A 27,558-nucleotide genomic window follows, 5' to 3' on the forward strand; every position below is an offset into this window, starting at 1 on the left:
GCGCGAGCCAGGCCATTTCCTGACCTTGGTCTTTTTGACTGCTACCATCTCCGCTCCCGCCTATGGCGGCGTCCACCTCCGACTCGCCGCCGCTCGCCGCCTTCGTGTCGATGCTCACCGCGCGCCGCTTTGCCGCCGCTAAGTCTCTGCTCTCCTCCCTCCTCACGCCCCGCCTCCTCGCCGTGCCATTCTCCGACCTCGCCGCCTCCTCCCTCCCCCGCGGCGCCTCACCCCACGCCGTGGCGGCCTTCCACGACATGCTCTTCCGCGCGTACGCCGACGCTGGCGCCGCCGCCCGTGCGTCCGAGGCCCTCGACCTCACCGTCTCCCGCCTCGGCCGCCTCGATCCTCGCTCACTCACGTCGTCCCTGCTCTCCCTCCGCCGAACCGGACATCTCGCCGCCGCCGCGGACCTCCTTAGGCGGGCGCTCACCTCTTGTCCCGACTCTGTCTCGCCTCTCTCCGCGTCTGTCGTGGTCGACGGGTTTTGCAAGGCCCGCCGCATCGCCGACGCCCGCCAGCTGCTCGACGAAATGCCTCGCCACGGCGTGAAGCTGAATGCTTTGTGCTATAACTCGCTGCTTGACAGCTACACACGCCAAAAAGATGAATCCCGGGTCGCGGAGGTGCTAAAGATCATGAAAGATGAAGGCATCGAATTGACAGTTGGGACATATACAATCCTTGTGGATGGTTTATCGGCGACCATGGATATCAACAAGATTGAAGCTGTGTTTGATGAGATGAAGAGGAAGAATGTCATAGGGGATGTGTATTTCTATTCAGCGGTCATCAACGCATACTGCCGTGCAGGGAATGTGCGGAGGGCGTCTGAGGTATTTGATGAATGTGTTGGCAATGGCATTGAGCCAAATGAGCGCACATATGGAGCATTGATCAACGGGTTCTGCAAGATTGGGCAGATGGAGGCTGCAGAGATGTTGCTGGCAGATATGCAGGCGCGAGGGGTAGGCCATAACCAAATTATTTTCAATACGATGATTGACGGGTATTGTCGTAAAGGGATGGTGGACAATGCTTTTAAAATAAAGGCGACCATGGAAAAAACAGGCATTGAGCTGGACGTGTACACATACAACACACTAGCCTGTGGGCTTTGCAGGGTGAATAAAATAGATGAGGCCAAGAACCTATTGCATATCATGATCGAGAAGGGTGTCGCGCCGAATTATGTCAGCTACACTACATTGATCAGCATACACTGCAAGGAAGGTGACATGGTGGAGGCTAGAAGGCTGTTCCGAGTAATGGCAGGGAAAGGGGCAATGCCAAGTGTTGTAACGTACAATGTTATGATGGATGGGTACATCAAGAAGGGGAGCATCCGCGAGGCCGAGAGGTTCAGAAAGGAGATGGAGAAGAAAGGGCTTGTCCCAGATGTATACACATATGCATCACTTGTTCATGGGCACTGTGTCAATGGGAAGGCGGATGTGGCACTGAAGCTGTTTGAAGAGATGAAGCAGAGGGGAACCAAACCTAACGTTGTGGCTTATACGGCTCTGATATCAGGTCTGGCAAAGGAAGGGAGATCAGAAGAGGCGTTCCAGTTGTACGACGATATGTTGAAAGCTGGATTGACTCCGGATGATTCCCTATATTCTGCGCTTGTAGGAAGCCTTCACACGGATAAAAGGAAAGGTACTTTGCCACAAACAAATTAAGGTTTTTCAGGCAACGGTGTTGGTGAGAGAAGTTACTGTAATATGTTCAGCGCTTGTAGGAAGCCTCCACACAGATAAAAGGAAAGGTACTTTTCCACAAACAAATTAAGGGTTTTCAGGCAACAGTGTTGGTGAGAAGCTACTGTAATATATTCTGCGCTTGTAGGAAGCCTTCATACGGATAAAAGGAAGGTACTTTGCCACAAACAAAATTGAGGTTTTTCAGGCAACAGTGTTGGCAAGAGAAGCTACCGTAAGCTTATGTAATTTGCTCTGGAACAACTGAAGAAGTCGGCAATTCCAAAATGAACTTCATGGTGTTAGTCAATTTATGAGATGTGACTGGATAGTAGATTGTTGCACTTTCCCTAAATGACATAAGTTGGTCTGAGCCAGCTGGGGATAAAAGCAGCTAAGGCCACAAGGGCCTCCATATTGATGTGCAATGTTTCATGGCCATCCTCCAGATTCTCTTTGGTAACAAACGATTGATTACAGGCATGTGTAGAACTAGAATTTATTTCTACAGACTTCATTTAAAAAAATGAAGTGTATGGGATTGTTACAAAACAAGCAATTCTTGTACATGTAATATTTCACTCAGACAAGTTTTGAAACATTGCTCCTCAATTTGCTGGCACTGGTATATAAATATGTACAACTGGAAACTTGCAAGTATGCAAGAAAATATGAATACTCCATGTGATTTAGTGTCTTTACCAGCTTTTTTTGTGTGATCTATTGAACGAAGCTGAAGATCTTTCGGTACAAGCTTTGTTTCGAAAAGGAAGCACAATTTCATACTTGCATTGCAGTTTCTTCGTCCAAATTAGCATCTTGATCAATCTTCAGTACTTTGTCTTGGGTCTGCAGGGCTTGCTTTGTGTCGTTATTGCTCTGCAAAACAAGCACATCTTTGTAGGTTATGGTCGGACAACATAGGTCTGTGCTGTAAGTATCTCTTCTATGAAACGAACTGAATACTAACCGTCACTGAATTCGTGAAATGACTTGGTGGACCACTCTTTTCTTCCTGGATTGCAGACCTAATTTCCTTGATTTCCTTGAACCAAAACAAGAAGATGATGGGGTGCTCCAGTAGTCAGAACTGAAAGGATGAAGAGTTAAGAGAGACGACACACCGATTTCAGCTGCTCCATTTCAGAGTTGAGTCCCTTCTTCAGCCCCTGGAGCTCCTGTATGAGAGCATGCAACGCAATTGTCATCGCTGTATACCTTAGCAGAACTTCTCTTCACCCATGGAGCTGACAAGCTGGGGAGTACTCACATTCTGGCATGTCTTGACCTGTGTCTCAATACCGGAGCGCCAGTTCTGCACATCCTGAAACAGAGCTCACCCCATGCATCTGATCATCAAAGCAGGTAATTTCCAAATCCAGGTGTGGTACTCTCTAACCACCTTGTTCATTGCAACAACAAATCAAGTGCACGAGCCCTGATCTGCATTTCGTGTGACAATCCATACATACCTGTTTCAGCTTCTGGATCCTCTCCAGCAACTCCGCCTGCGACGAGGTCAGCTCCTGCAGACAATGTCACAACAGTTAACCAACTCACCCAGAATTTCACTGTAGCAGGAACCGATGCAACCATCGGAACAACCTTGACGCGCGCGTCCATCTGCTCGAATCCCGACAATCTCTGCAGATCAAGAACCAAAACTCAAGTACATATCATGGTTTATGAGCGCAAGCAAACTGAATTCTGAGGACACGAATCGATCGAAATTCAGGATTCGGGGCTTCGATCACCGAAGCGGCAATTGACCGTGCAAGTGCGGTTCGTACGTACCTGATGAGGCTCGGGAGCCGGCGCCGGAGGAGGAGGAGACGGCGGCGGGGCGGTCGTCTCCGCGGCCATCTGGTGGATTGATCGGTGGGAGACCGGGGGTAGGGCCCACCGGATCGACTACGTTCCTATCTGGAGGCTAGTGGTTGTCTGCAACATAAGCAAGGCTGTCCTGTCGGGTTGGTGGGTAGGTTTGCGCGTCTTCTTCTTCCTCGCCAGCAGATTTAGGTTTCGTCCGTTCGCGGACAGTTGCTTCCCGCCCCCGCCTTCAATGGCGCGTTGCCTTTACGTCACAATCTTCTTCGCACGGCTACCTGTCTCCGATAAGTTTCAAATGCGCGCATGACCCGCCGCTAGGCCATTGAAATGTAAGAGTATCACGCCCGGTTCACGTGTTCTTTTGATGGACAATGCTCGACTTGCGTGTGACAATGGAGCTCCAACACAGGAACTAAGAGGAACCAATATGATTGTCGGAACATCTAAGGGTGGCAACGGGTCGGGTTAGGGTCGGATGGAGTGAGAACGTACACGACCTGAAACCTGAGACCTCAAACCTGATCTGGTCCCGAAATTATTATCGGGTGTAAAATGATCTCTGATCCCAGCTCCGATTGGGAATTGAGATCCATTGGAGGATCCAAAATCTGCCATAACTCTAGATATGTCACACCGTCTTCCCCGACCTCGTGGCGACGGCGGCGGCGTGGACCGCGTGTGGGTCGTGAGTGTGAGGCCGTGAGATGTGACGTACTGGCGTGTGGGGGTATGGCAAATTGGCGAAGCAAGGTCACGTGGGGTGGGTCGTGGGCCAAAAAGTTAAACATGCCTCTAGGATTTTGGAATACACAGAGCACTTGTGGGTGCAAAGTATGACCCGGATCCAACCCAACTCAAGTCGGGGTATGGCCTCGTGAAATAGTTTCTACACTCCAATCCGTCTGTACCAGATTTAAAACCCGTGTAGCACTGACCCGACTCGATCCACTGCCATCCTTCGAAATATTGATCTGAATGTACTGGCATTGTTACAGACTACAGCACAGTCGTTTTCCTCATTCGGTGATATGATTTAGCTATATGATTTTTACTGAGCTACGTAGGATTCAGTGAACCCATTAACCAATAACAGTGACAGCAAACAAAGTAAAAGAAAAACAGTGCTTCCTGTTAGGACTCTTAATCAGGATTAAGATAATCACAAGGTCTGAGTGGATAAGGATTTGATGCATGATTCGACCAGGTTTTTATTCGAAACGACGATTTGAGCAGGTCAAGAAACACAGTTAGATCCACGTCAGACTTAAACACTGTTCAGGAGTAGAAGAGCATAAACGCAAACGCCATAGCTATCTGACAGCGCGCTGCACTACATCCAGTTGGCAGGCACAATTTCGTTCCAGTTCTGGAATCTGTATACTCCTGGTTTTGCCCTGGCTTGTCCGCTCAGAACAGTGTACTCATATTGTTAATTTCACATGGTTTAATTTTCTTTGTTGATTTCAAGCATTATATTAATATTCTTTTATCAGTCGTTAGCCACAATCAAGAAAGAAACACAAATTTATATTTCTTTTCTGTTTTATGATGCTCAAATCAACTGCTGAGTGCATCACAATTGTAGATTGACTGCAAGCAACCAAACATTTCACTTTATTTCACACGAAAGTAATTAAACAGAAAGACAATACACAATAAGCCGGCCAGGTTCAGAACTCCCCTCCTTTAAGACGAAGTGAGGAGATGTTCTCTCTCTAATGGTCGACCCCTTCCTTCAAGACGAAGTGAGGAGATGTTTTCTCCTCATGGTCGACTTTTGTTTTTTATCAATACAGCGGCAGTGCTCTCTCCTTAAACGTGCAAGCAAACCAAGCCAAGCAAAGCAACACACACCAAGCAGTGAAGCGCGCACACACCGTAAGGAGCTAGCTAGGTAGGCGTCGGGGCGTCGACGACCTTGAAGTGGTCCCGGTTCTTGACGACGACGTCGTACATGTGGGTGGAGCGGAGGCTGGCGAAGTCGCGCGGGATGGTGATGAGGTCGGCGCCGCCGTCGCGCTTGTGGAGCTGCACCACGGTGCGGTTCTCGTAGTAGCGCTCCCACCCCAGCGACGCCAGCCGCCGCTCCAGCGCCTCCACCGACCGGACCACCTCGTTCGTCGGAATGTACACCAGCGCCCTCCGCCCCGCCGCCGCCGGCTCCTCCAGCTGCATCACGCCGTTCCGGAACACCCACACCCCAGCGCCCGGCATCCCTCCCTTCCTGGTACCACCTGATTTGTTGCTGCTGCTGCTGCTGCTGCTGTGTCGTGTGACTGCGTATATATAGGCGGGTGCACCGGCACCCGGTGGCGGCGCATGCAATGCACCTGTCTTCACTCTTCAGGTAATCAGGTGTACAGATGCAATGGAAAGCAATGCAGGTAGGCGAATGTGAGATCGATTCATGCCGATATGACATATTGCCAATTTGCCATGCCGTCGGCGTCGTTACTGACGGTGAGGTTCTTGTGCACCTTCTTATCTTATATTTACTAATTAAAGATTTTTTTATGCCTTCATGTCAATCCTAAAAATTACAGAAATTCTTATAAAAAAGCAAAACATTCGACCGTCGAATTGATTGATTGATTAACTGTAACAATAGATCAATAACCAGACGAAACAACCTAGAAGATTAAAAAATAAATCATAGAGTCCAGCTTTAAGACTACTTCTTACCTTGACTTTTTTTTAAATACCGTTTTTCCAACAAGATTACGTTAGCAAACTCCAACTTAATTACGTTAGCAATTAACACATTTTTCCAAATCAATTAAAATATGTCAATTAAATATGCTTGTAATCAAACATTACAAAATTAAAATAACAGAACGCAAACATATTACGGATTATCACATAAAAATAATATCAAAGAATTTGTAATGTATTTTAAAAAATAATATGAGATACGGTGACGACATTAATAATAATAATTATTAAAAAAATCAAGAAACAAATAAAAATCAATTTGCATAACACATAAAATGAAAAATATAAATTAGATCTATTCACAAATAATAATCATGATTCCAATATTATGAACAAAAATTACATTTATGTTTTAAATTCCAATATTTAAATATAAATAACTGATGTATCTTAACATACAATCATTATTAATACAAATATCTACAATTCAGCTGTAAGCTAAATTTTTAATATGTGCAGTCGCATAGGTTGATACGCTAGTATTTACTAATTAGAGGTTTCTTTTGATGCCTCCATGTTAATCCTAGAAATTTTTTAAAAATTCCGATAAAAAATTAAAACATCCGACCATCGAATTGATTGATTGATTATCTGTAACCATGGATCAACAACCAGATCAAACAACATAAAAGATTAAAAAATAAATCATAGAATCTAGCCCCAAGACTACTTCTTGCTCTGTCTTTTTTTTATTATAGATACCCTTTGTCCAATAAGGTTACGTTAGCAAACTCCAACTTAGTTACGTTAGCAATCAACACATTTTTTCAAATCAATTAAAATATACCAATTAAATATGCGTGTAATCAAACATTACAAAATTAAAACAACAGAATGCAAACATATTACGGATTATCACACAAAAATAATATCAAAGAATTTATAATATATTTTTAAAAAATAATATGAGATACGGTGACGACATTAAAAATAATAATAATTTCAAAAAATCAAGAAACAAATAAAAATCAATTTGCATAACACATAAAATGAAAATTATAAATTAAATCTATTCACAAATAATAAACATGATTCTAATATTATGAAAAAAAATTATATTTATATTTTACACTCAAATATTTAAATATAAATAGTTGATGTATCTTAGCATACAACTATTATTAACATAAATATCTATAATTCAGTTGTAAGCTAAATTTCTAACCTGTACAGTCATACATGTTGATAAGCTAGTTCATCTAAAAAGGATTCTCCTGCGCCATACAAGCGTTTCTTCGATTCCAATCAGTTCAGTCCGTATTGAGGCCTCATAGTGCTCACACGTCATAAGTACGCTCCGGCCTCCAACGTACGTAGTTCTTGCTCGATATCCTCGGCACTTGCTATCTGCAGACGGATTGGATCGAACGGTGACATTAAGACTGCAGTTTCGCTAGATTTCTATCAGCTTGCAGATGATGCTTCAGGATAGCAAGCAAAGCGTGCCCGTCCGATCTCATGTATGCTTGTCTCTGTTCCTTCTATTGGAGAGCAACGTTTTTGTTCTACACATTCGGTGCATGCATGCATATAATGCTTTTATGGCATGAATCAACTTTGGCAACTGGTAGAAACCTTTTCCAAGGGCACTGCATCAGCATCTTTGGGATCAGAAAGCGACAATTCTGGTTGGCCATCCGTGACCGCTGCTGGACAGCCGCTCGGCTGCTTCGTCGAGGTCTGACACCCAGTTCGGTTTGTGCTCTCTGCGATCAAAAGAGGACGAGAACATCAGCCATCTGCTACTTCAGTGCTCTTACAGCCGGCAAGTATGGCACAAAATTTTCCTGTCGATTTGTCTGCAAAGGCTTACACCGGCAACTCTGGTGGACTGGTGGTTATCTATTCCAGAACGTGTTCCAGACTCCAAACGGGAGGGCTGCAATACGCTGATCATTTTGGCGCGAAATGTCTTGAGCGTCTGGTAATGTAATAATAACAGTGGAATCATCGCAGCTTTGCATTAGGTTTTAAAAGCTGTATAACCCTAGCTGCGGTAGTAGACAGGTGTTGTAATTCACCATTCTTGCTTTCTCCTTGATGAATGACACCCTACTGTTCAGGGTGTTCCCCAAAAAAAAAGCGAGAAACCTTTTTCTAGCGAGTATATTCGTGTTTCAGCTTTGCTTATTTCAATCGGTTTTATTTTCTCTCCCTCAACCATCACCTAAAGCTTCAAACACATAGCTTAAGATTGCACTACGATGTGTGAACATATTGATCTTTTTTTGTGACGAGTGTGAAGAACATTGATCTAATGATTCAAAAAGGTAACTGAAAAGGAACGAGATTCTGATCACCTGAAAATTAGACACCCCCAGATACGTTCAGGATGGCTTGATAATCGAGAAAAGCATTTCTTCGAGATTCCAGGTTTTATTAATCATACATACGGATTGTTCAAAATGCTATTGCGATCAAGAACACAATATTCTCACACAAAGCAAACGGAAGTTCGTAGAAGAAGAGAGTCTGTATGGTCGGACACGTCCTAGATATTACTAGATAAGGTTCTCTTGATATCGTGATGAAGACCTTAGTACCATGCGTCTTTCTATCACTGGAATGGCAAAGGTATTACGCATCTTGCAAGAAGAATATATAAAAGCAGGCGCAGTGATAAAAGACCTTGGTACCGTTTTTCTTTTCCGAGTACGGCGGTTGGCGGCAGCGGCAGAAAACGGGGGTGGCGGATCGATGCTGAATCTGACGGGCGGTTTCTCCTCGTGTCAGCGTCGGTCTGAGCTTTAAGGGCATCTACAATGCAAGGACGCTTAACAGATAACAATAAAGTATCGGTACAAGGGTCTTAACCCTTTTTTTTAACATCGGATCTTCGAGGCTTTTTAACGGGACTGTGAGACCGAGGACTCGAACCCTCAATCGGCTCTCTCCACTTTCACAGGGCTATAAGCCTGTCCGTAAGAATCTTAACCTTCAACGAGACCTGTCTAATTTATATGCTAATCACCGTACTGAAACCGTTTTATCTACGCTCAGAAACGGTGATATATTAGCGCGAATATATTTAAATTTAAGAGATTTCTTACAGATTCAGGTACAACAATGCTTCCTAAATGTGTAAAGTAATTTCTATAGGTGGTATGACTGTGGCTCTTCTAGAATATATTATGCATTTATCACTTTCAGTGATAATCATCACTTTTTCAGAGTTATTTCTAACATACTGAAAATACATGTTTTCTTTTAAGATAATGTTTGTGGTTTCACTATCTACAATACACACTTCCTCATGCGGATGCCACACATATTCTATAAATAAAGCATTTAATCATTCACATATGAGGAAGTAGCAACAAGACTAAATGCTTTATTAACTATTAAAAATATTATTTGCAGTTAAACTTGCTCTTCTAGAGCTTATATTTATTCGATCCTCCTAAATTCAACAATTAATTAAATGGTTAATCACTTTAATTCTAGATAGAGTCTGCGAAATTATCACATCCTAAAAGCACTAATCACATGATTATGCATTCATAATCATCATGGCATTATGTTTATACGTATTCGTTTGATAACTTGAGTTTAAACATGTTTCAAAAGTATTTGAAGGTAGTTTAGAGCCCTTTAGGAAAACACTAAATACCTTGCAGATTAAGAAGAATAGAAAAGGGGAATAGAATCAAGTTTTCAGCATAAGATCGCTCTCGCGGTCTGACCGCTAGGTGGCAGCCACATGGGCTTCCCGCAGTCTGACCGCCGCAGTGCAGAGGCTCCACTTAAGGAAATCGACCAACTCTCTCAGACTCACTCTCTCACTCACCCTTCACCCACACCAAGAGAGAGGGAGAGACCACCTCGACGCCTACGATGATCGAAGACCAATGGAGGGAACTTCCTCGAGCTCATCCCATTCATCCTCGTTGTCGGTGAAGTTTCCATGCAAGTTCATCCACCTCAAGCCCCTACACCACCCCGGAGCCTGATCTCCAAATTAGAGCTTCCCCGGAGTGAACCCCTCTATTAGAAAGCCTCCTTACACTAAGGTGAGACATCTCCTACTGATTCTCCATCATTCCCAAGCTCGAGTTGATCCCCATGTCGTTTAGACCCAAGCTTAACCCTAGCCTCAGGCTTATCCATAGGGTATTTCGAGTTTAGCTCGGTGAATGTTGTTCAATTCACTGTAGAAGCACTCTATTAGTCCTATAGAGCATGTTGGTACCCTTCGTGGTCGAAGGATTCGCCGGTGGCCTCACAAAGTGGCGCCGAAAGGGTCTCGTGGTCAGACTACCACTAGGGCCGGTCTGACCGGCAAACGACGCTCTAACTGTTGACATACCAACGATCTAACCACCAGGCGCCAAAAACTTCTACAGGCCGACGGTCAGACCACCACCACCACGTTGGTCTGACCGCTAGCCTGTCAAGGTTGTATGTACTTAGATTACCTTGTCCAGGGTTTCAAACTTTGGAACCCTAATCATTTAGTGGTCTTTTGCAAATGTTTTCGAAACACGACACTCTATTAATTTTTAAGCATGCATCATATGCACACTTTTTTCATCATTTAATTATTTTCAGAATGCATTCTTGATTCGTTTAGAGAGCGTTATACCGACGGTCCAAGCGAGTGAATGCGTCGCCGAGCTACCTGAGTTTTGTGAGTGTTATGCAGGCAATATCAGGCAGCAGTCAGAGCAGCAAGGCAATCATCTAAGCATACTCAACCTACTACTTTGGACTCATAGTGTATAACTTGATAACTTATGATTTATGTATGTTTGCATGATTAGTGAGTCCATTGTTGGATTTCGGTGGGTAGAATCTAGGTTGATGAATTGCATTACCTATACCTTGAGTTGTTGATTATCCATATCCTTATAGCCTTGATAACATTAAGAATTATCTAAAATGCTTAGCAATGCATAGGTCATCGGTAAAAGTCGCAAGCTTAAGGCCTACTTGTTGTTTACAAATACAATGATAATGATGTGAGTTGCATGAGATGTGAGAATGAGGCGAAATGTGGGTGGTGTTAGGGGTATCTTCTGCACCGAACGAGTTCCTCGGTGTAGTTCGGGAGAGGAACTCGGATGCCATAGACTGCTTGCATCGTTTAAGTATCGTCTATTGTTGCAGTTGGCTTTAGTACTTTTCATACTAACCAAATGTTGATCTAATAGTAAGATAAACCGAATAACTATATAGCTGTGATCATTTGGGCTTGCACATAGATGGTGTGAGCGGGTGGGTTTGTAGAGACACTTGTGGTTACTCTGAGAGTTAATCTAAGTGGGCTCTGTACCGAGCGATGCCTGATTCAAATGGTTAGGGCTAATTGGAAAAGGTTGACACGAGTACCCCTTGGGTGGGTCTGTGTGGTCCTTCAAACTGTATGATCCTCGAGTCATGTGGGTAAAATTGTACCTCCTGCAGAGTGTAAGAGCAATTCAAATTGTTACGCTCTCAGTTATAAACATGCTTTTATCTATTTGCAGCAGTCGTTGTAAGTGTAGGTGGCAGGAATGAGGTAGTGCAAACTACTCATATGGTGAGACTTTTAGGTGGAGCCTAAGGGCATATGGCTTCATATAGCTTTTGCTGGTTTATAGATATTAATCTTCCACTGCGTAGTTTCTAGTTTTGTTTAAGAGGTGAATTGTTCTCTATCCTCCTAGCTTCCTTTTGTTGTAAAAGGATACCATAGAAAATAGGCCTCGTAAGGGATATAACGGACATATACGTATATTTTTAAACTAGTCAGTCACGCGTCTAGGGTATGGTTTCCACGACCAGTACGAGGCATACGCGACCAGTCTCCCTGCACCTTCACATAAACCCACGACCGGCCTCACCTGGTCGTAGGGCGGGATCTGATATAACCTTTCCAATCATATTTATAGAGATCACTCAAGTGTTTTCTTTTCCCAGGCGCTAACTCCAGTGGGCGAAATCATGGACGATGCAGAGTGGACTTGTCTCGTCTTATAGTGTTAAATGCTATGGAGTGGGACTTTTACAGCTCGACGCGACGCCGCATGATGGATGAGACGTTGTCAGAAGGCCGATCAGACAAGTGGTCAAGGACGGTACTCAATAATGATGGCTTGGGTTAGATATTAGGATGAGCAGAGTCTTTTGTTTGGACCCACACGTAAGTTATCCTCATCTATACTATATAAAGTGATGAGGATCCCATTTGTAAAAGGAGAGATAAAGTCTGGCAGCCAGCTAGAACGACCTCTGTAACCAATTGAGACCATCCATAATACAACATATGTATGGCTATATCCTTCAGGAGATCTGAACTTGTATAACTTATTGTGTCCCTGAGTCTATTATATACGTGCACATCGATTCTTGAAACACCGTTCACGCATTCACTGTCCAGCATACTAAAATTATTATCAAAGACTAACCCTCCGCAATCTAAAAAATAAAATCAAAATTTTCAAAGATCAAGACGTGGCCACATTTAATTACATGCTTCAGGTTTACTAACAACCATAATGCCACACAATGCCACATGTACGTGTTGTACATGTCCTGAGGCAGTGGCGCACTGGACACTTGGCTGCCAACTGCGCGGGGCCGGATCGCCCGGGGGGGGGGGGGGGGGGGCGCTGTCGCACGTGGGGCGTGGACGCCCGCTCGATCGATCACCGACGCCGGAACTCGTTGAGGGAGTTTCCACTTTCCACTTTCCACTTGGAGCACCGCGGCAGCGAATCCAACGGGCGTTCCTGCTGTCGGCTTCGGGTTCCAAAAGTTGAGCCTACTTGGCTGGCAAGTGGCGAGTGCAGTATGTGCTTGGTGATCTGTTCCGATTTTCTGAATGGACTGGCCTTACCATGCGTTGCTTAATGATGCCATTGTGCTTGGAGGACATGCCAAAGGCCGCCCCTAATTTCTTGCATGAAGATGGAGGTTTTGAGAAACAGAGGAAGATAGACGTCTGCTCAACGCTTGTGATGTTAATATTTCGGAGGAATACAGATAGATGTCCCCGGATGCGCAATTTTTTTAATATAAAAAATCTTGTGTTTTTAACACCAAAAACTACTCGTATGTTTCAATAATCATTCTCTGGATGGAATGTTCTATGCCTGACGAGGGGGACACGTATAAGCTCACATAGCAGCACGTTCAGCAGTTGTACAGAATAGCCGTGGCCTTAGCTTAAATTCAAAATCATAAACAATTTTAGATTAATGATAACTGACTTTTCGAACAATATAAAACACTCAACTACTGAAGCAGTTGCTCAAGATGTATGCGGCCCAGACAAATTCATCTACAATGTAACTCGACAGCCCAGACAATTAGAAAATACATACAGTTCAAAGGGTCCACAAACCAAAGTATATCGTTGGTCATCTAATCTAAAAGTTCTACATGACAAACTCACGTAGAATACTGACAGGTTACAGTGTGACAAAATTTATAGCCCCAGGATCACCTGAGGGCAAGACTCCTATGAGGATACATGGTAGAACACCTCATCTAATATCCGGTTCCTTTTTTCGTTGCCACCACGTGAAAACTGCACGCTCCACAAACGAAATAACTGCTTACTGATCTCAAGTGCCAACGAGATACATCTTTCAGCACCACAAGCCATGGCACACCTGAAAGCATGATGAAAGCAAGAAAATCAGAATCACATATCTAAAACCAGATGCATACAAGTGCCATATTCAGGAAACTGTTATGGACCGTAACAGAATACAGTAGGTAGCTGCATAAATTTGTAATACAATCGTATGGGACAAGTAAACCAGCACACTGTGTTGCTGCTAGGGATAGGCAGGGAATACAATGATATTACGGCTCAAACTTCGATGGTAGATTGTAGCCCACAGACAAGTGATTATAACAGTTCAGGCCAATCAATCAGCCATGTCATGCTAAGATTACAAGAAAATGGTGATCGGAAATTAAGAAGAATTCAACAAATAACCAACATCGTGATTTTGTACTTCATCCACCAGGTCACCAAGTATATCAAAAGTTCATAATGGAAAATGAAATCCCTTTGCAACTTGCAGCAGCAGCATAATGCTCATCACCAACCGAGCAATCTGATGTGTTTAACCATTCATGTTAGTAAAATCAATCAGGTTGGAGATATCTTAAAGGGGTTTTATTGCAATAAAGGATACGGAATATTCTTCAATTAAGCACACATACCCAATAATTGTTAATCCACAAAGTGCACTAGAGAACATTCAAATGATGATGCACCCAGCAGAGCTTCATATCAGAATTTACTTTGCTTGATTATCTTCGTGCAATTAAGCAAAAAATCTGATCCTAACAGCCCCAATTGAATCACTCAGATACAAACTATAAGCACTCTAATGGAAAATCAATATCATAATCACCTCATCTCATAGAAACCTAATCATTTGGTACATGGAAATGCATATGCCTGAAGCCTTGATAAGACATAATGTTCCTAAATTCATCCATATGATCCATCATGCCGTCCTACTGGTATGAAGTGTAAATGACACTTTCAATTAACTAGGTTATCTCTCTGCTGTCAAATTTCTTCACTTACATAAACACAGATCACTGCCAATTGATGAAGCAATCATTACATCTCTTTCAGAAACGAGTTTGCTTGATCAATTCACATAATTCAGCAAGTAATCTGATCCAAATACCCAATTAGAGTCACTCAAAGTCAACAAGTCTATTAGCACTGACAGAGATTGAGATTGGCATCCGCACACCTAATGTCATAATCAACTAATCATTCAATACAGTGAAATGCATATTGCTTAAGCCTTGGACACAATAATGAGACACAATGTTACTAATTTCACTTGAATACGTTCCAACCAGATAACTCGAGAAGAATCAACCAGCCTCTGCCCTCACCTCACATGAGTTCCTCCTCCTTGCGGAGGTACTCCCCGGCGTCCGACTGGTGCAGCACGACGACGGCGTTAGTATCGGCCTTCCTGCAGTCCTGCGCTGACCTGGCCGCGATGCCGAACCCGAGCGGCACGTCGGCCATGGACATGACAACGACGCCGTCCCCGGACTTGGTGTTCTCGGTGATGCGCGCGAGGGAGGACTTGGGCACGGAATTCCCGAAGAGGAAGGAGCGCTCGGTGTCGGGCTTAAGCCAGACGCGGCGGCGCGCGTGCGCCGCGAGGAGGTCGAGCGCGTGGACGGTGAGGTGGAACGCGCCGTGGTGGGTGAACCTGCCGATGGGGGTACCCACGCCGGCGAGGCGCGAGCGGGCGACGGCGGTGGCGCGGCGGACGAGCGCCTCGGAGGCATAGTAGACGCGGTTCTTGTGGAGGCGGAGGCAGTAGCGGCCCGGCTCCGGGTCGGGGCCCTCCACGGAGGGCCGCTCCAGGAGGTGCTTCAGGTTGGGCCCCGTGAACTTGAAGAGCTTCTCGAAGACCTGCGTGGTCTCCTTCTCGTCGAGCGGACGCATGGCGGCGGCGGAGGGTTTGGAACGGGGCGGCGGTGGGGGTTGGGGACGGAGGCTAGGGTTTTTGGTGAAGGGCCTTGGTTTGTTTTATTGGGACGAAGGGGTTTCTGATCGTTGATCGTTGGATCATAAGAATCCAACGGTTAGTGGCGTCCCTGCCGCTTATCTGAAGGCACTGCTTTACCCTCCCTATTTCGTTTCGTTTCGTTTCAAGTTTTAGCCAAGTTTAGGTCAAAAAAACGTTTTAGCCAAGTTAATAAATCGCGGAAAGCGGGGTTGTATTGGATTGCATCAAGGCAACGGATAGCAAATAGCGTGCAATATAACATTCGCTAAGTTCCAATAGCGATATTTGAAAAATACTGAAAACTTTTTATATATATATATAATGACTTTCTACCTACATAAAAGTCATGCAAATAGAATAGTCAAGTGCAAATAGAATAGTCAAGTAAGACTAGTCTAGAATTTACATACAACAAGATAATAAGACAACTAACTTTTAAACTAAATTTTAAAGAAACAATACACTTAGTAATGAATCACTACCATGACTGAATCACTACCATGACTAATCTTTGAATGTTGAAACAGATGGAGAAGAGTTCTTGCTTAGACTATTTCATAGCTCCAGTGATCACCTTAAAATGGGCTAATCTGTATGCTTTTGTTCTGTCCTAGTTGCCCCATTGTTTTCTTTGCAATCTCTCGTCTAACAACTCTGTTACTACTACTTACTAGCGTCATGCAAAGCGTTTTTTTTTTACAGACGCAGACATGCAGTTTTATATCTCGTGAAGTCTGATCACAGGTCAATCTTGGTCAGGCTTTGCTCAGATCGCCTTGCCTCGACGCATGCATGCCCATGTCCATCAGAACCTCAAGGCCATGAGTGTACTAGCAACAAATCACAACAGGCACAAAACATTAGCGTACAGATTACAGACTATGTATACGGTGTTCACAAAAACAAAAACAAAAATACAGTCTATAGATGGCGAACAGTGGCAAGCAAATGATTCGATCTTGTAACAGAGGCACACCCGCACGAGGAGCAACTTTGTGCCTAATGGATTCCGGCATGCAATGCATACACGACTCGATCGATTCCTGATACGCCATTTTCTCCATTTGCATTCACGCACGCACGCATGCAGATCAAGCAGTGGATAGCTAGCAGCAGCGTGAAACAGAGGCCTGGGGGTCGTTAATCCAAGAAGAAACGATTCAGATCCTTCTTTACCGACGGCACAAACGCGTAAAAATCGCGCGAAAAATGATGGAGAAGGGGAATGGATCGCCGCAGCAGCGTACAAATTTTCATGCTGTAATAGATTGTTGTCTTTATAGGGAAAAATGAGAAAGAGAAGCTGCTGCATGGGGTGGTCGGTAAATGAAACAACGACCACCCCATGATCCCAAAAAAATCATGGAGAAGGGGCTTTGGTCGATGCAGCATCGTGCAAAATTTTGGCCCATTGTACGATCACTACAGGGGAAATGAAAAAGAGAAATTTTTAGGCGGCATACAGTCTTGAATCCTGACCTGATAAGCGATGCCTAAGATCAAAAAAATAACTGATAAGCGATGCGCTTATACAGTCCTGGTTGACAACATTTCGACTCAACGTTTGCATGTGTTTTTTGAGGGAAATGGATTTGCCGATTCGGCCTGGTGAAGGAAGCAAAAATTTTACGAACATCTTTTTTTTCATCTTTTCTTGATGCTCCTTTTCTGTCTGCAAGTGACTGAATTCTACAGTAATTTTCCCCTTTCTGTGTAGTGGCATTTTACTCCAAGGTCCAAAAATATATAATCAAGATAACTTGATGGAGGAGACTTATCTTCTGCAGATGACAACGCAGCGGCAATTTCATCTGCATGTTGTGGGATTTTTGGCCACACACGAATTACTAGAACCTATGACAGGCGCATAATTTTGGCCACAGTTTTTGTAAGATTATTCTTTTTTTAAGAGCCATTTAACAGAACCTATGACAGGCGCATAATTCAACAGACGCACCGCGTGCGCACCGGCACATTAGAATGCAGATTAAGGTCTACAGATGGTGAACAATGGCAAACAAATCAAGCAATCTTCTCAAATGGGCAGAGCCGAACACATGCGAGATTACAGTTTAGGCAGAAGGAGAAGAAAACTGAAAAAAGAAAAAAGAAAATGGAATCCTAGCAACATATGATGGCTTTCCTAAAACAAAGAGAGAATGGAATCCTAGCGACACATGATGGCTTTCGGCTAGAAGGCCGGCGATAACATTGATCAGCATTTTAAGAGCCATTTACTATTGGTCCCTCGTCATTTCATCTTCATAAAATTCCTGTACTCCAATTGTTTCATGTCGCCTGCTTTCACCGGGTCAAACTTGCATCGGTAGAAGCTGCACAAACACAATCACAAAGGTCAAGAGTCACAACAAACAATCGTCAGACATGACACATCTATCTGCAAAAATAGCATCAGAATTATATGACAGATCGAGGAATTTGACTCGCCTTCCATCCATGCCGATGATGAGGACGGTATGCGGTTCATGGCTGAACGCCACCAAGTACTTAACTCCTTCACGTAGACGGAACTTTGCCAGCGAGCAATCTTGCTTGAAATATCTCGGGACCTGAACGAAACCTGAAGTATATCGAAGAACATATCCGTGTTTCAGTCACAATTAAATCAACACGTTGCGTTCTTCAGAGATAAAAGGTGCACAAACAGCAAACTATTCAAGCTAAACATAGACAGTGTGTTCAGATTTCATAAAGTACTGAGTCGAGCAAAGAGTATTACCACTTAAGAAAGAGCGAGACCATCCCTGGTTGGAATTTGCAGCAGACGCTGTGTTGGGGCCGTCAGGATTATCGCCGTCCTCCGGTGTCCAGGATGTTAAATCCACTTTGACGCTGAAGACGTGAATTGTCCCCTTGTCGCTGGAGGCCGCCAGCCACTTGGAATCAGGAGAGAATGCCATGCAGTGGATGTCTGCTCTGTCAGCACCCCTTCTCAGCTTCAGGGACACGAACAATGTGTTTGATAAGATTAAGTGACTAAATATCTTCGAATTGAATCTTAAAGCAGTGTGTGCGTAGCTGGAGAATTGAAAGGCAATGTGTAAAACTGGACTTCGGGCAGTTTGTGAACACATTCAGAGTCCGATCTACAGACAAAATTAACAGCTAGCAATTTTTCCTTGCCGTGCACTGTAAAATTCAGGCACATTCACAGTGTACAGTCGAGTTTAGCGTCCTAAAAAATCTTAGCTTGGTGTGTAATCAGTATTGATCTATACTAATTACTTTTAGCTAATAATTTTTTACCATATCTTAGTAGTTAGATAAAACAAAACAAATATGCGACTCAAGTCCTTTTGGCTGCCCAAGTAAAGGTCGTCGCGGACTCTCAAACACGGCGGCCTCACCTCTTGGAGCAACATGCCATCGGCGGCGCGGAAGACACGCAAGATGGTGCCCTTGACGCTGGCCGTGGCCACGAGCCGGCCGTCCCAGGACATGGCCAGGCACGCGAGGTGCGACGAATGCGCGGGGATGGACAGGGGGCAGAACTCGCCCGCCCACCGCTCCACGTGCACCTGCCCAACCACAGCGCTGGGGCAGGCGAACGCCAACGGCGCGCCATTGCCGCCCTGCGACACGGCGCAGAGGCCGAGGATGTTGCCAGCCCCTGTCTCCACCCGGTGCAGCACGCCGCCGTCCTTCTCGGGGCCGTACACGTCCACGCGGCCGTCGAGGACGAGCACGACCTTGTCGCCGTGGACGCGCACCGCCCGCACCTCGGCGCCGGCCTCGATCTCCGCCTGCCAGTCGTGGTACCGCCAGTGGTAGTTCAAGAAGCCCGGCTGCCACCGCCTGATGGCGAACGCGGGCTTGCAATCAGGGCGCCCTGCCGTGACGCGACTCACGACGGTGCAAGTCGAAGTCTTCACGTGGAGCATGTCGCCGCCGGCGACAACGATGGTCCTCTTCGCGTCTTTCTCCAAGTAGAGGCCGCGCAGCTTGAAGGTGTCGCAGCAGAGCCAGTGGACCGTGGAGGCGTCTGCCGCTATGATGCAGGACGCGTCGCGGCTAAAGGAGAGGTGGACAAGAGGCGGCGACGGCGGGGGAGGATTAGGCCTGGTCCTAGTCTCGCCGGCGGAGGCTACGGCTTGGCGGTTTGTTGGCGTATCGGAGGACGCCATTGTTGTCAACTAACTAGCAGGCCTGATCCTACGCGCCTTCTTGTTTCATCGAAAAAGTAGGCGGCGGAAACACGAGGTACGTGAAAGAGAAGATCAAAACGCAGTCAGGCAGCAGCTGAAGCAAAAAATTCGGCTGGTCCTTCTTGCGAAAGGATGAAGTGCTTTGCATATGGGTTTAATGATAACATGAGAACAAGAGGCGGATAAGATTCAATTCACCCTTCATATAATGGCGCCGATATTTTAATTAGTTAAGATTACGTATGATCCGGTAGTGTAATTTAAAAGAAAATCAAGAAAAGGAGATGTTTGTTTGAGCAGAGCAGATGTTGTATATGACGCAACAAACAAGATAATCAGTGTTGTCATGGACTTAGGTACTTAGTAACTACTAGTATCGTAGTTTGTAAATACAGGTGATGTCACACGTACCTCCTGAAGCTTCTTGCCGTCGGTGGTGCTGAAGATGCGCAGGAGCGTGCCCTTGGAGCCGGCGGTGGCGAGCAGCCGACCGTCACGGGACAGCGCGACGCACGCGATGCTCGAGTTGTGCGCGGGCACGTCGACGCGGCAGCCCCTGGGCCGCCGGACCTGCACCTCGCCCTTGGCCGGCAGCGGGCAGGCGAGCACGAATGCCTGGGCGCCGCGGTCCACCTGCGCCAGCGCGCACAGCCCCAGCGGGTTCGGGCCCGTGTCAAACCCATTGGTTCGCTTCACCCCGCATCTTGACATCTCGTGGACCGTCACCTTGTCCTCGCCAGCGACGAGGACATGGCTCCCGACATGGCGGACGGCGCGCACGACGCCGCGGCAAGAGGGGCCCATGTCCTCGCTCATCATCTGGCGGTACAACTCGCTCCAGTACCTGATCTTGTCACTTCGGCCGGAGCTGTCGGCGGCGTCGGCCGACTCCCTGAATACGACGGCCACGAGATGCCCCGAGAGGATTACGTCGGCGGAGGTCACCTCGCCGGCGGAGCCGGAGCTGTCCGGGGAGGCAAAGCTGCTCTTGCTGAACACGTGCTCCAAGGGGCTGCAGGAGAAGACGCGGATGCCAGTGGCCGTGGCCGCAACGAAGTGGGTGGCCTTGCTGTTGAACGCGACGTGCACCAGCGAATCAGCGGCGGCGGAGGGAGACGCCATTGTCATCGATCGTGTGCTGAACGGGAGAGCTTCACGCATCCAGGTTCATATAAATTGCTTGTTGCCTTAAAACGAAGTGTCCAAGAACTCGAGGTCCTAACCGTGTCGAACTAGGAAATCGACTGTTGTACTGGCCCGTAGTCCGTACAACACGTTGCACCATGACACGCACGATCGCCGGTTTGACTCGCCTTGCATGGAGCAAAAGTGGTAATTTTACTTGTGCACGGTCCCTCCGCCGTCGATCGGCGTGGTACCCGGTGTTGTAAGCCGCCGCGTCTGACATCATCTCGCCGGCCGCGAAACAAGCAGCACGGCCACGTGCCCAGCAGACGACGGAGGCAAATGCAGAACGACATCGCCGGAAGCGCACGGAAGAGGCAGCGATTGGGGCAGATAGGCATAAGGCGGGGGGTAGAACGACCACGGCACCGGGTACGTGAGGACGGGCTCATCGGATCTGGCCGGGGACTCTTGTAGCGCGACGACGTGGTCCAGGCAGTGCGTACGACGCGTTGGGCATTCCGCGCGGACGCGAGCTGCGGCGGGTATGGACCAGGCCCACCAGGGTCGCACGCGGCGGAGCCGGTGGGGACGTCGGCGAGGGGCACGATGGGTACCTCGCCGACGTCGCGATCGTCGAGGGCGCGCTTCGTGCGGTGGGAGGAACATTGAACCGGAGCTAGCGTCTCGTTCCAGAACGGACGGCGCCCGCCGTAGGCGTGCGGCTGAGTGCTGGTGTTAGAGTCCTCCATTGATCAATCCCAAATATCAACCCAACTGTGTGACGCCCGTTTTCCTTGCCGCGGTCCAGCCCAGCCGTCGCCCGCTTTCGGCCCAATCGCCCGCGCGCCGCTGCCCAGTGGGACCCACCCGCCAGCTCCTTCGTCCCCGCAGCCCCGCGCGCGCCGTATCCGAACCGAACCCGCAGCTTCCGCGCGCCGAATCCGATTTCGCCGCGCCGTCCGCCCTACGCGCTGCGCCCCGCAACAACCCGCGCCTGCCTCGCCCATATATTCCCAGCAGCGCCGCCTTCTTTCCCCCCTGCACACGCGCAAGAACACCCGAGAAGCCGAGCGCCATAGCCGCCGCCGTCGCCGAGCCATCCGCCGCGCCAAGCCCTCCCCGCCGCGTCCGAGCTCGCCGCCAGCTTCGCAGTAGCGGGAGGAACTCGTTTTGCTGCTCGCCGAAGTCTCTCCGCCGCCGGACCGAGTTCTCTCCGCTCGCCGGTAAGCGCCGCCGCCCTTCACCGTCGCTAGCAGCGCCCGAAGCTTCCCGCGGCCAACTAACCCCCCCTCCGGCACCTTATGTCCCCCAGGAAGCTTCCCCGCCCGTCGGATTCGCCTCTCCGCCGTCGCAGCCGGGTCCCCGTCGACTTCCGAGCGCCGCCGCCCGCCATTGTCGTCGCCCGTCGCCGTCAAGACCTCCCCGGCCGTCGACAAGCACCCGGTGAGCTTCCCCGTGCCCTCCCCGTTCGGTTGCGCCTTTTTCCCGAAGAGTTGGCGGTCGGTAGCGTTAGATTGCGTTTCTCCGGCGATCCTCCGGCGAGATCCGAGGCGGCGCCGCCGTGTTCCGATCGCCGCCGGCCTGTTTTCCCCCAATCAATCTCAGCCGTCGGATCCCCTTTGAACGCTCCTGATTAGATCGCAAATACCCCTTCGCAACCCAGTAGAAAGCCGCCACGTGTCCCTCTTTAATCCAGTCAGCAGTCAAGACACCTCAGCGCGCCACGTGGATGTCCCTGTCCTACGTGGCAGAGCCCAGTCAGCAGTGGATGCCCAGTCAGCAGCCAGTCAGCCTGTGACGTCAGCATTGCGCATTAATTAGGATTTTCAGTATAAAAAGAATTCCACCTATTCTCGGATAATAGGGAGATTTGCAAGGAGACCCCTAGGCTTCACTGTTTTTGCATTTAGGCCCTTAGATAGTTCTGGATAATTGCAATTTGGCCCCTGGACTATAGGATAATTGCAATTAGGCCCCTGGATTTTAGGGTAATTATGTTTAGGTCCCTGAACTTTGCACTTAAGCCCCTAGAACTATCTGTTTTGCAATTTAGACCCTGCAAACTTTCAGAAAAGTCCCTGTAGAGTAGAATTAGTGTAACTTTTCCATACGACCTCCGATTTAGGTGATTTTCGCGCTCCCGAGATCGTAGCAGCGTGTACTTTCCGTTCTTAGCCTTTTTAGAGTTAGTTTCTCCTGTTTAGTGTGTTGTACTTAGCTGTTTTGTTATTTCTTTCCGGTGTGTTCTTCGGCTTAGGAGGAGAGCAGAGTGACAGCATTCAAGACCAAGTTTTCGAAGATTCTGAGCAGCCAACTTACGAAGGCAAGTGTCCTTGATCACCTTGATTTAACCATAGATCATTATAGTTTACTTTTCCTTAGTTGCATGCTTGTCTAATTTTGAATCCCATGAATAGGGTTACTAGAATTTGTATGGCCATTCCTTGTAGCCTTTTTGGGGTTTTGGGTCCTGTAAAAGGGTAGTCATGCTAGTGCAGTCATGGATTAGAATCATTATGAACTTTGATTAATAACTATGGAATAAGTACTTGGGAGAATTGATAATCTTGTAGTAACTTGAATTTAGGGATCCCAACTGGATGGCTAGTGTGTGGTGGAGCTATACAGCAGGGTTTGTGTATGTTCTTGTGTGGGATCCTAAGGACCGGTTCTTGGAGCCTGTAACCTGGCAAAACAGCACAACCATGAGGCCTATATGGGTACGGCCTGGCTAAGTAATTAGTGTTCTTCGCATTCTGTACGCACCAATGGTGGGTTTGGTGGCACAAGAGGGGGCCTCTGCAGTGGATGGGATCCCTGTTAGCGGTGAAACCTCAGTGGGTGCTTATAGATGTGGAGATACTTTGTAACAGCCTTGTAGTGAGACCCCGGCCATACACCCCGGAAGTGTAAGGCAAAAAGGGAATCACGACTCGTGGGTAAAGTGTGCAAACTCTGCAGAGTAAATAACTGATCGATCAGCCGTGCTCACGGTCAAGAGCGGCTTGGACTTCTTCAGGATTAGATGGGAACTTTAAGGGTTGGTTTGGGTAGTCAGGTGGTGGTACTCCCGATGAGTCGGTAGCCGGATATGGGATATCTGGTGAGTCTGGTAGTCGGATGGAATCCGATGAGTTATGTTCTTATATTGTTGGAATAAAATCTAGTAAATAGGATTGCTAGGTTGTTTGAGTCTGTTTTAGCTGAGCATAGTCGCAGTAAATTCCCAAGTTGAACTTTCCTTCAATAGCCTGCATGTCATATTTTTTCCTCCACTTGCTGAGTACTTTATGTACTCACGCTTGCCTTTTTCCCTACCGTCGGATGCTGCTCAGAAGGGGAAGTCTTCGAGGAAGTCCCGGGCGAGGACGCTGATTTCTAGAAGGAAGAAGGCGTTGATTGAAGACCATGTCCTAGGCTGGTGTTTCCCCCGGACAACGCCTGTGGATGGATGGGTGTTCCGCTGCCAATTGAAGATTTATTAGTATTTTCTTTCAGACCTACGGGTCCTTTTGTAAGGATTGTTTACGTTATTTAAGACACAGTTTATGTTATCACTAATGACGTCGCTGCATGTATGTAAACTTGATCCTGGCATACATGTGGAATACATCTGGTTGTTTCCTTTAAAACCGGGTGTGACAAACTGGTACAAATCCAGGATACAAATTGGATTCTAGCGACCTCAGGGAGAGGGAGGCCTCAATCAGCTAAGCAATTAGGATCGAGGGATAGAGAATCAGAGTTGGGGAAGGAAGAGAAGCTCTACACCTAGAGAGGAGGAAGAAGAGCAGGAACGAGGGGAGGAGACGTATTGTCGTCTGTTCTAATGTTCGATGCCTCCTGCAGTTGCTGGCCGGCATGGCTCTCGAACTCTCCGAAGGGGGCAGCTTCGCGATCAAGCCGGAGCTGCTGTTCCTGGCGGTAAGCCATGAGGGCACCCAGTACGTCTGCTTCGCCGTCGCCCCGGACGAGCACATGACGGTGTGAGTATCAAATTGGTGCCGTACATCTATTAATTCCCTGGTATCCACCATTCCTCACTTCAAATCCTTGTATGCAGTTGTCGGTGGAGTTAGGGTAATATTGTCGTCTTGAGGTTAGGTGCTAGGTTTTTTATTTGAAGTCACGTATTTGTTAAGATTTTTGGGTCTAGTTTTCTTATAAACTAGAACAATTACCTTTTTTTTAATATATGTAAACCCAGGAAAAGAGGTGGATTGGGTATTAAAGACTTAACCAAAATGAACAATGTTTTGATATGTAAATGGTGGTAGAGGCTTGAAAAATTTGATGGCCTTTGGCAAGCCATTGTTAGGGAAAAAAATACCTCATTAATACTTATATCTCTTTAGTTAAATATAAATTTGATGATTCTTCTTGTTGGGCTGATCTTTTGAAAGACATGTTCGACGAATTGCTTATTCCACGAAACAGGTAGACAAGTGTAGAAGGTTTTACTGGTTACTACCTTGGTGGCGGAGCTCCGACGAGGAGCCGGGAGGAGGAAGGCGGCAGCGGTAGCGGCCCCTGCAGGCTGCTGCAGCAGGCCACACGCCATGGACGAAGCACAAAGAAATTTGTGGGAGGGCGGCAGGCGGGAGGAGGAATTATTTTGACGAGGGCTCCGTGTCTGTGAGTTGGGGGCGTGTTGCGACTAGCGACTAGTCTCTAGATGCAACTGCGGCGGCTGCCCTGCCCCGCGCGCGCGACGGCCCAGTTAAACGCGCCCTCCGCCGTCGGTGGAACTCCCCACTCGTCAACCGCAAGCGCCACGCCTCTCGCCACCCTCCTCGCCCGCCTCCCCATCTCCCCCACCGCGTTCTCCGCGACCGGCGCGTGCTCCTGCCCTGACTCCATGCCCGCGCTCCACGTCTGCAGTGTGATCCCGGCGTGCGGCGGCGAGGGAAAGCTCGAGCTTGGCCGGCAAATCCACGGCTTTGCGGTGAAGCTGGGTGTCGACGGGCACGTCTCCATCGGCAATGTGCTCGTCGCGATGTACTACAAGTGCGGCGCTCCCGGCTGCGCCCGGAAGCTGTTCGAGCTCATGGACGAGCGCGCGGTCATCTCAAGGACCACAGCGATCTCCATGGACAGGGAGGACGACGCCGTGACACTATTCAAAGGCATGCGGCGTGATGAGGTGGCGCCGAACGAGGTCACCTTCGTGGCATTGCTCTCAGCGATGCTGGGAGACTGCCCGGCGAGGGAAGGGCAGATGATCCACGCGGTGTGCCTCAAGACCGGCATGTCTGGTAAGGCGGCGGCGGCGGCGAACAGCCTCATAACCATGTACGCCAAGCTGCGGCGCATGGAGGATGCGAGGATGCTCTTCAATCTTATGCCTCACCCGGAGATCATCGCTTGGAACGCTCTGATCTCAGGTTACGCACAGAATGAGAAGTGCAGGGTCGCTCTCGAGGTCTTCTCGTCAATGGTGAAGTGCATGAAACCCAACGAGACAACGTTCGCAAGCGTCCTCAGCGCGGTGACCGCGGTCGAGACGGTGTCCATGGCTTACGGCCGGATGTATCACTGCCAGACGCTGAAGCTGGGGCTCGGAACTAGCGTGTTCGTCTCTGGCGCTCTCATCGACATGTACGCGAAGCCAGGCAGCTTGGAGGAGTCTCGGAAGGCGTTCGCCGAGACCGTCCACCGCAGCCTCATTGCCTGGATGGCGATCATCTCGGCGAACACGAAGCATGGGAACTACGACGCCGTCGTGAGCCTCTTCAACGACATGGTACGCTCCGGCGTGACTCCGGACGGCGTGGTTCTGCTCTGTGTCCTCACGGCTTGTCGGTACAGCGGGTTTGTCAGCTTGGACCGGGAGATCTTTGACTCCATGGTTGCCGAGCACGGCGCAGAGCTGTGGCCGGAGCACTACGCGTGCGTTGTCGACATGTTAGGCCGCGGGGGGAGGCTGGAGGAGGCCGAGGAGCTCATGCTGCAGATGCCGTCCGGGCCACCTCCTGGGCGCCTGCAGGATCCACGGCAACACGGACGTTGGCGAGAGGGTCGCCGGTGTCCTGACAGAGAAGGAGCCCAAGGAGTCCGGCGCGTACGTGCTGCTGTCGAACATCTACGCTGAGAAGGGCGACTGGGCCAGCGTGGCGAGGGTGAGGCGGCAGACGCGGGAGAGGGTTCAGCTGGGTGGACGCCGGTGGCGTCGGCGGCTCGCTGCAACTGCACAGGCTATCGTCGGACGACACGACGCATCCGCTCACGGAGGAGATATACAGAGTGGCAGAGGGGCTAGGCTGGGAGATGAAAGTCTTGTAGAGCTGCTTGCAGATGGAAATGGAAAGCCTTATTTGACGCCCGGAAAATGCAGCATCAGCCACTCGGGTGGTCAGTACTCAGTACTGAAATTTGGCCAGGGTCATCAGTGAAATCTATCTGTTATTTTTCTTTAAAAAACAATGTTAAACGAAGCCATCATACTCAATTTCCAAAGGAAAAAAAGGCACATAGATTTGGCGATTGAAGATTGTAGCGTTGCATTTGCAGGTTAATCAGACTGGGGTAAAAATA

The 27,558-nt window shown here is 47.9% G+C and overlaps 5 protein-coding genes across 5 annotated transcripts; 1 reads left to right on the forward strand and 4 right to left on the reverse strand.

The window, feature by feature from the left end:
- On the forward strand, positions 1-27,357 carry LOC133892940 (pentatricopeptide repeat-containing protein At2g32630-like). Its single transcript, XM_062333929.1, is given in 4 exon segments — positions 1-1,612; positions 25,891-26,991; positions 26,993-27,163; positions 27,165-27,357. Coding segments are annotated over 4 exon segments (3,000 nt in total). The 5' UTR covers positions 1-62; the 3' UTR covers positions 27,343-27,357.
- On the reverse strand, positions 2,189-3,818 carry LOC133892943 (uncharacterized). Its single transcript, XM_062333932.1, has 7 exons — positions 3,498-3,818; positions 3,309-3,347; positions 3,176-3,229; positions 2,974-3,027; positions 2,828-2,881; positions 2,674-2,748; positions 2,189-2,582 (listed from the first exon to the last, which is right to left on the reverse strand). Exons 1-7 carry the CDS (start codon positions 3,564-3,566, stop codon positions 2,484-2,486), a joined length of 444 nt encoding a protein of 147 aa, XP_062189916.1. The 5' UTR covers positions 3,567-3,818; the 3' UTR covers positions 2,189-2,483.
- Positions 5,120-5,794, reverse strand: LOC133892882 (flowering-promoting factor 1-like protein 5). The gene is made up of 2 exons (XM_062333868.1): positions 5,388-5,794; positions 5,120-5,296 (listed from the first exon to the last, which is right to left on the reverse strand). Exon 1 carries the CDS (start codon positions 5,745-5,747, stop codon positions 5,424-5,426), a length of 324 nt encoding a protein of 107 aa, XP_062189852.1. The 5' UTR covers positions 5,748-5,794; the 3' UTR covers positions 5,120-5,296; positions 5,388-5,423.
- LOC133893687 (uncharacterized) lies at positions 13,454-15,732 on the reverse strand. Its single transcript, XM_062334779.1, has 2 exons — positions 15,099-15,732; positions 13,454-13,840 (listed from the first exon to the last, which is right to left on the reverse strand). The coding sequence occupies exon 1, from the start codon at positions 15,664-15,666 to the stop codon at positions 15,100-15,102; it is 567 nt and encodes a 188-aa protein (XP_062190763.1). The 5' UTR covers positions 15,667-15,732; the 3' UTR covers positions 13,454-13,840; position 15,099.
- Positions 17,982-21,773, reverse strand: LOC133892439 (autophagy-related protein 18a-like). The gene is made up of 5 exons (XM_062333211.1): positions 21,458-21,773; positions 20,308-21,047; positions 18,471-18,687; positions 18,179-18,311; positions 17,982-18,063 (listed from the first exon to the last, which is right to left on the reverse strand). The coding sequence occupies exons 1-5, from the start codon at positions 21,771-21,773 to the stop codon at positions 17,982-17,984; spliced, it is 1,488 nt and encodes a 495-aa protein (XP_062189195.1).
- Positions 27,358-27,558: the final 201 nt, after the last annotated feature.

Source organism: Phragmites australis, chromosome 15 (genome assembly GCF_958298935.1).
Source record: "Phragmites australis chromosome 15, lpPhrAust1.1, whole genome shotgun sequence".
Lineage (NCBI taxonomy): Eukaryota > Viridiplantae > Streptophyta > Magnoliopsida > Poales > Poaceae > Phragmites > Phragmites australis.

Bases quoted from the DNA above. Each gene is read 5' to 3' on its own strand.
- LOC133892882 (XM_062333868.1), bottom strand. From the start codon at position 5,747: ATGCCGGGCGCTGGGGTGTGGGTGTTCCGGAACGGCGTGATGCAGCTG.
- LOC133892439 (XM_062333211.1), bottom strand. From the start codon at position 21,773: ATGGAGGACTCTAACACCAGCACTCAGCCGCACGCCTACGGCGGGCGC. The intron at 18,688-20,307 runs GTACGTGTGACA...GTGTCCCTGAAG, and splicing joins ACGGCAAGAAGCTTCAGGAG to CTGAGAAGGGGTGCTGACAG. The intron at 18,064-18,178 runs GCGAGTCAAATT...GTGTTTGTGCAG, and splicing joins ATCATCGGCATGGATGGAAG to CTTCTACCGATGCAAGTTTG.
- LOC133892943 (XM_062333932.1), bottom strand. From the start codon at position 3,566: ATGGCCGCGGAGACGACCGCCCCGCCGCCGTCTCCTCCTCCTCCGGCG. The intron at 3,028-3,175 runs GTATGTATGGAT...GCTCTGTTTCAG, and splicing joins GGATCCAGAAGCTGAAACAG to GATGTGCAGAACTGGCGCTC. The intron at 2,583-2,673 runs GTTAGTATTCAG...CTTGTTTTGCAG, and splicing joins ATTTCACGAATTCAGTGACG to AGCAATAACGACACAAAGCA.
- LOC133893687 (XM_062334779.1), bottom strand. From the start codon at position 15,666: ATGCGTCCGCTCGACGAGAAGGAGACCACGCAGGTCTTCGAGAAGCTC.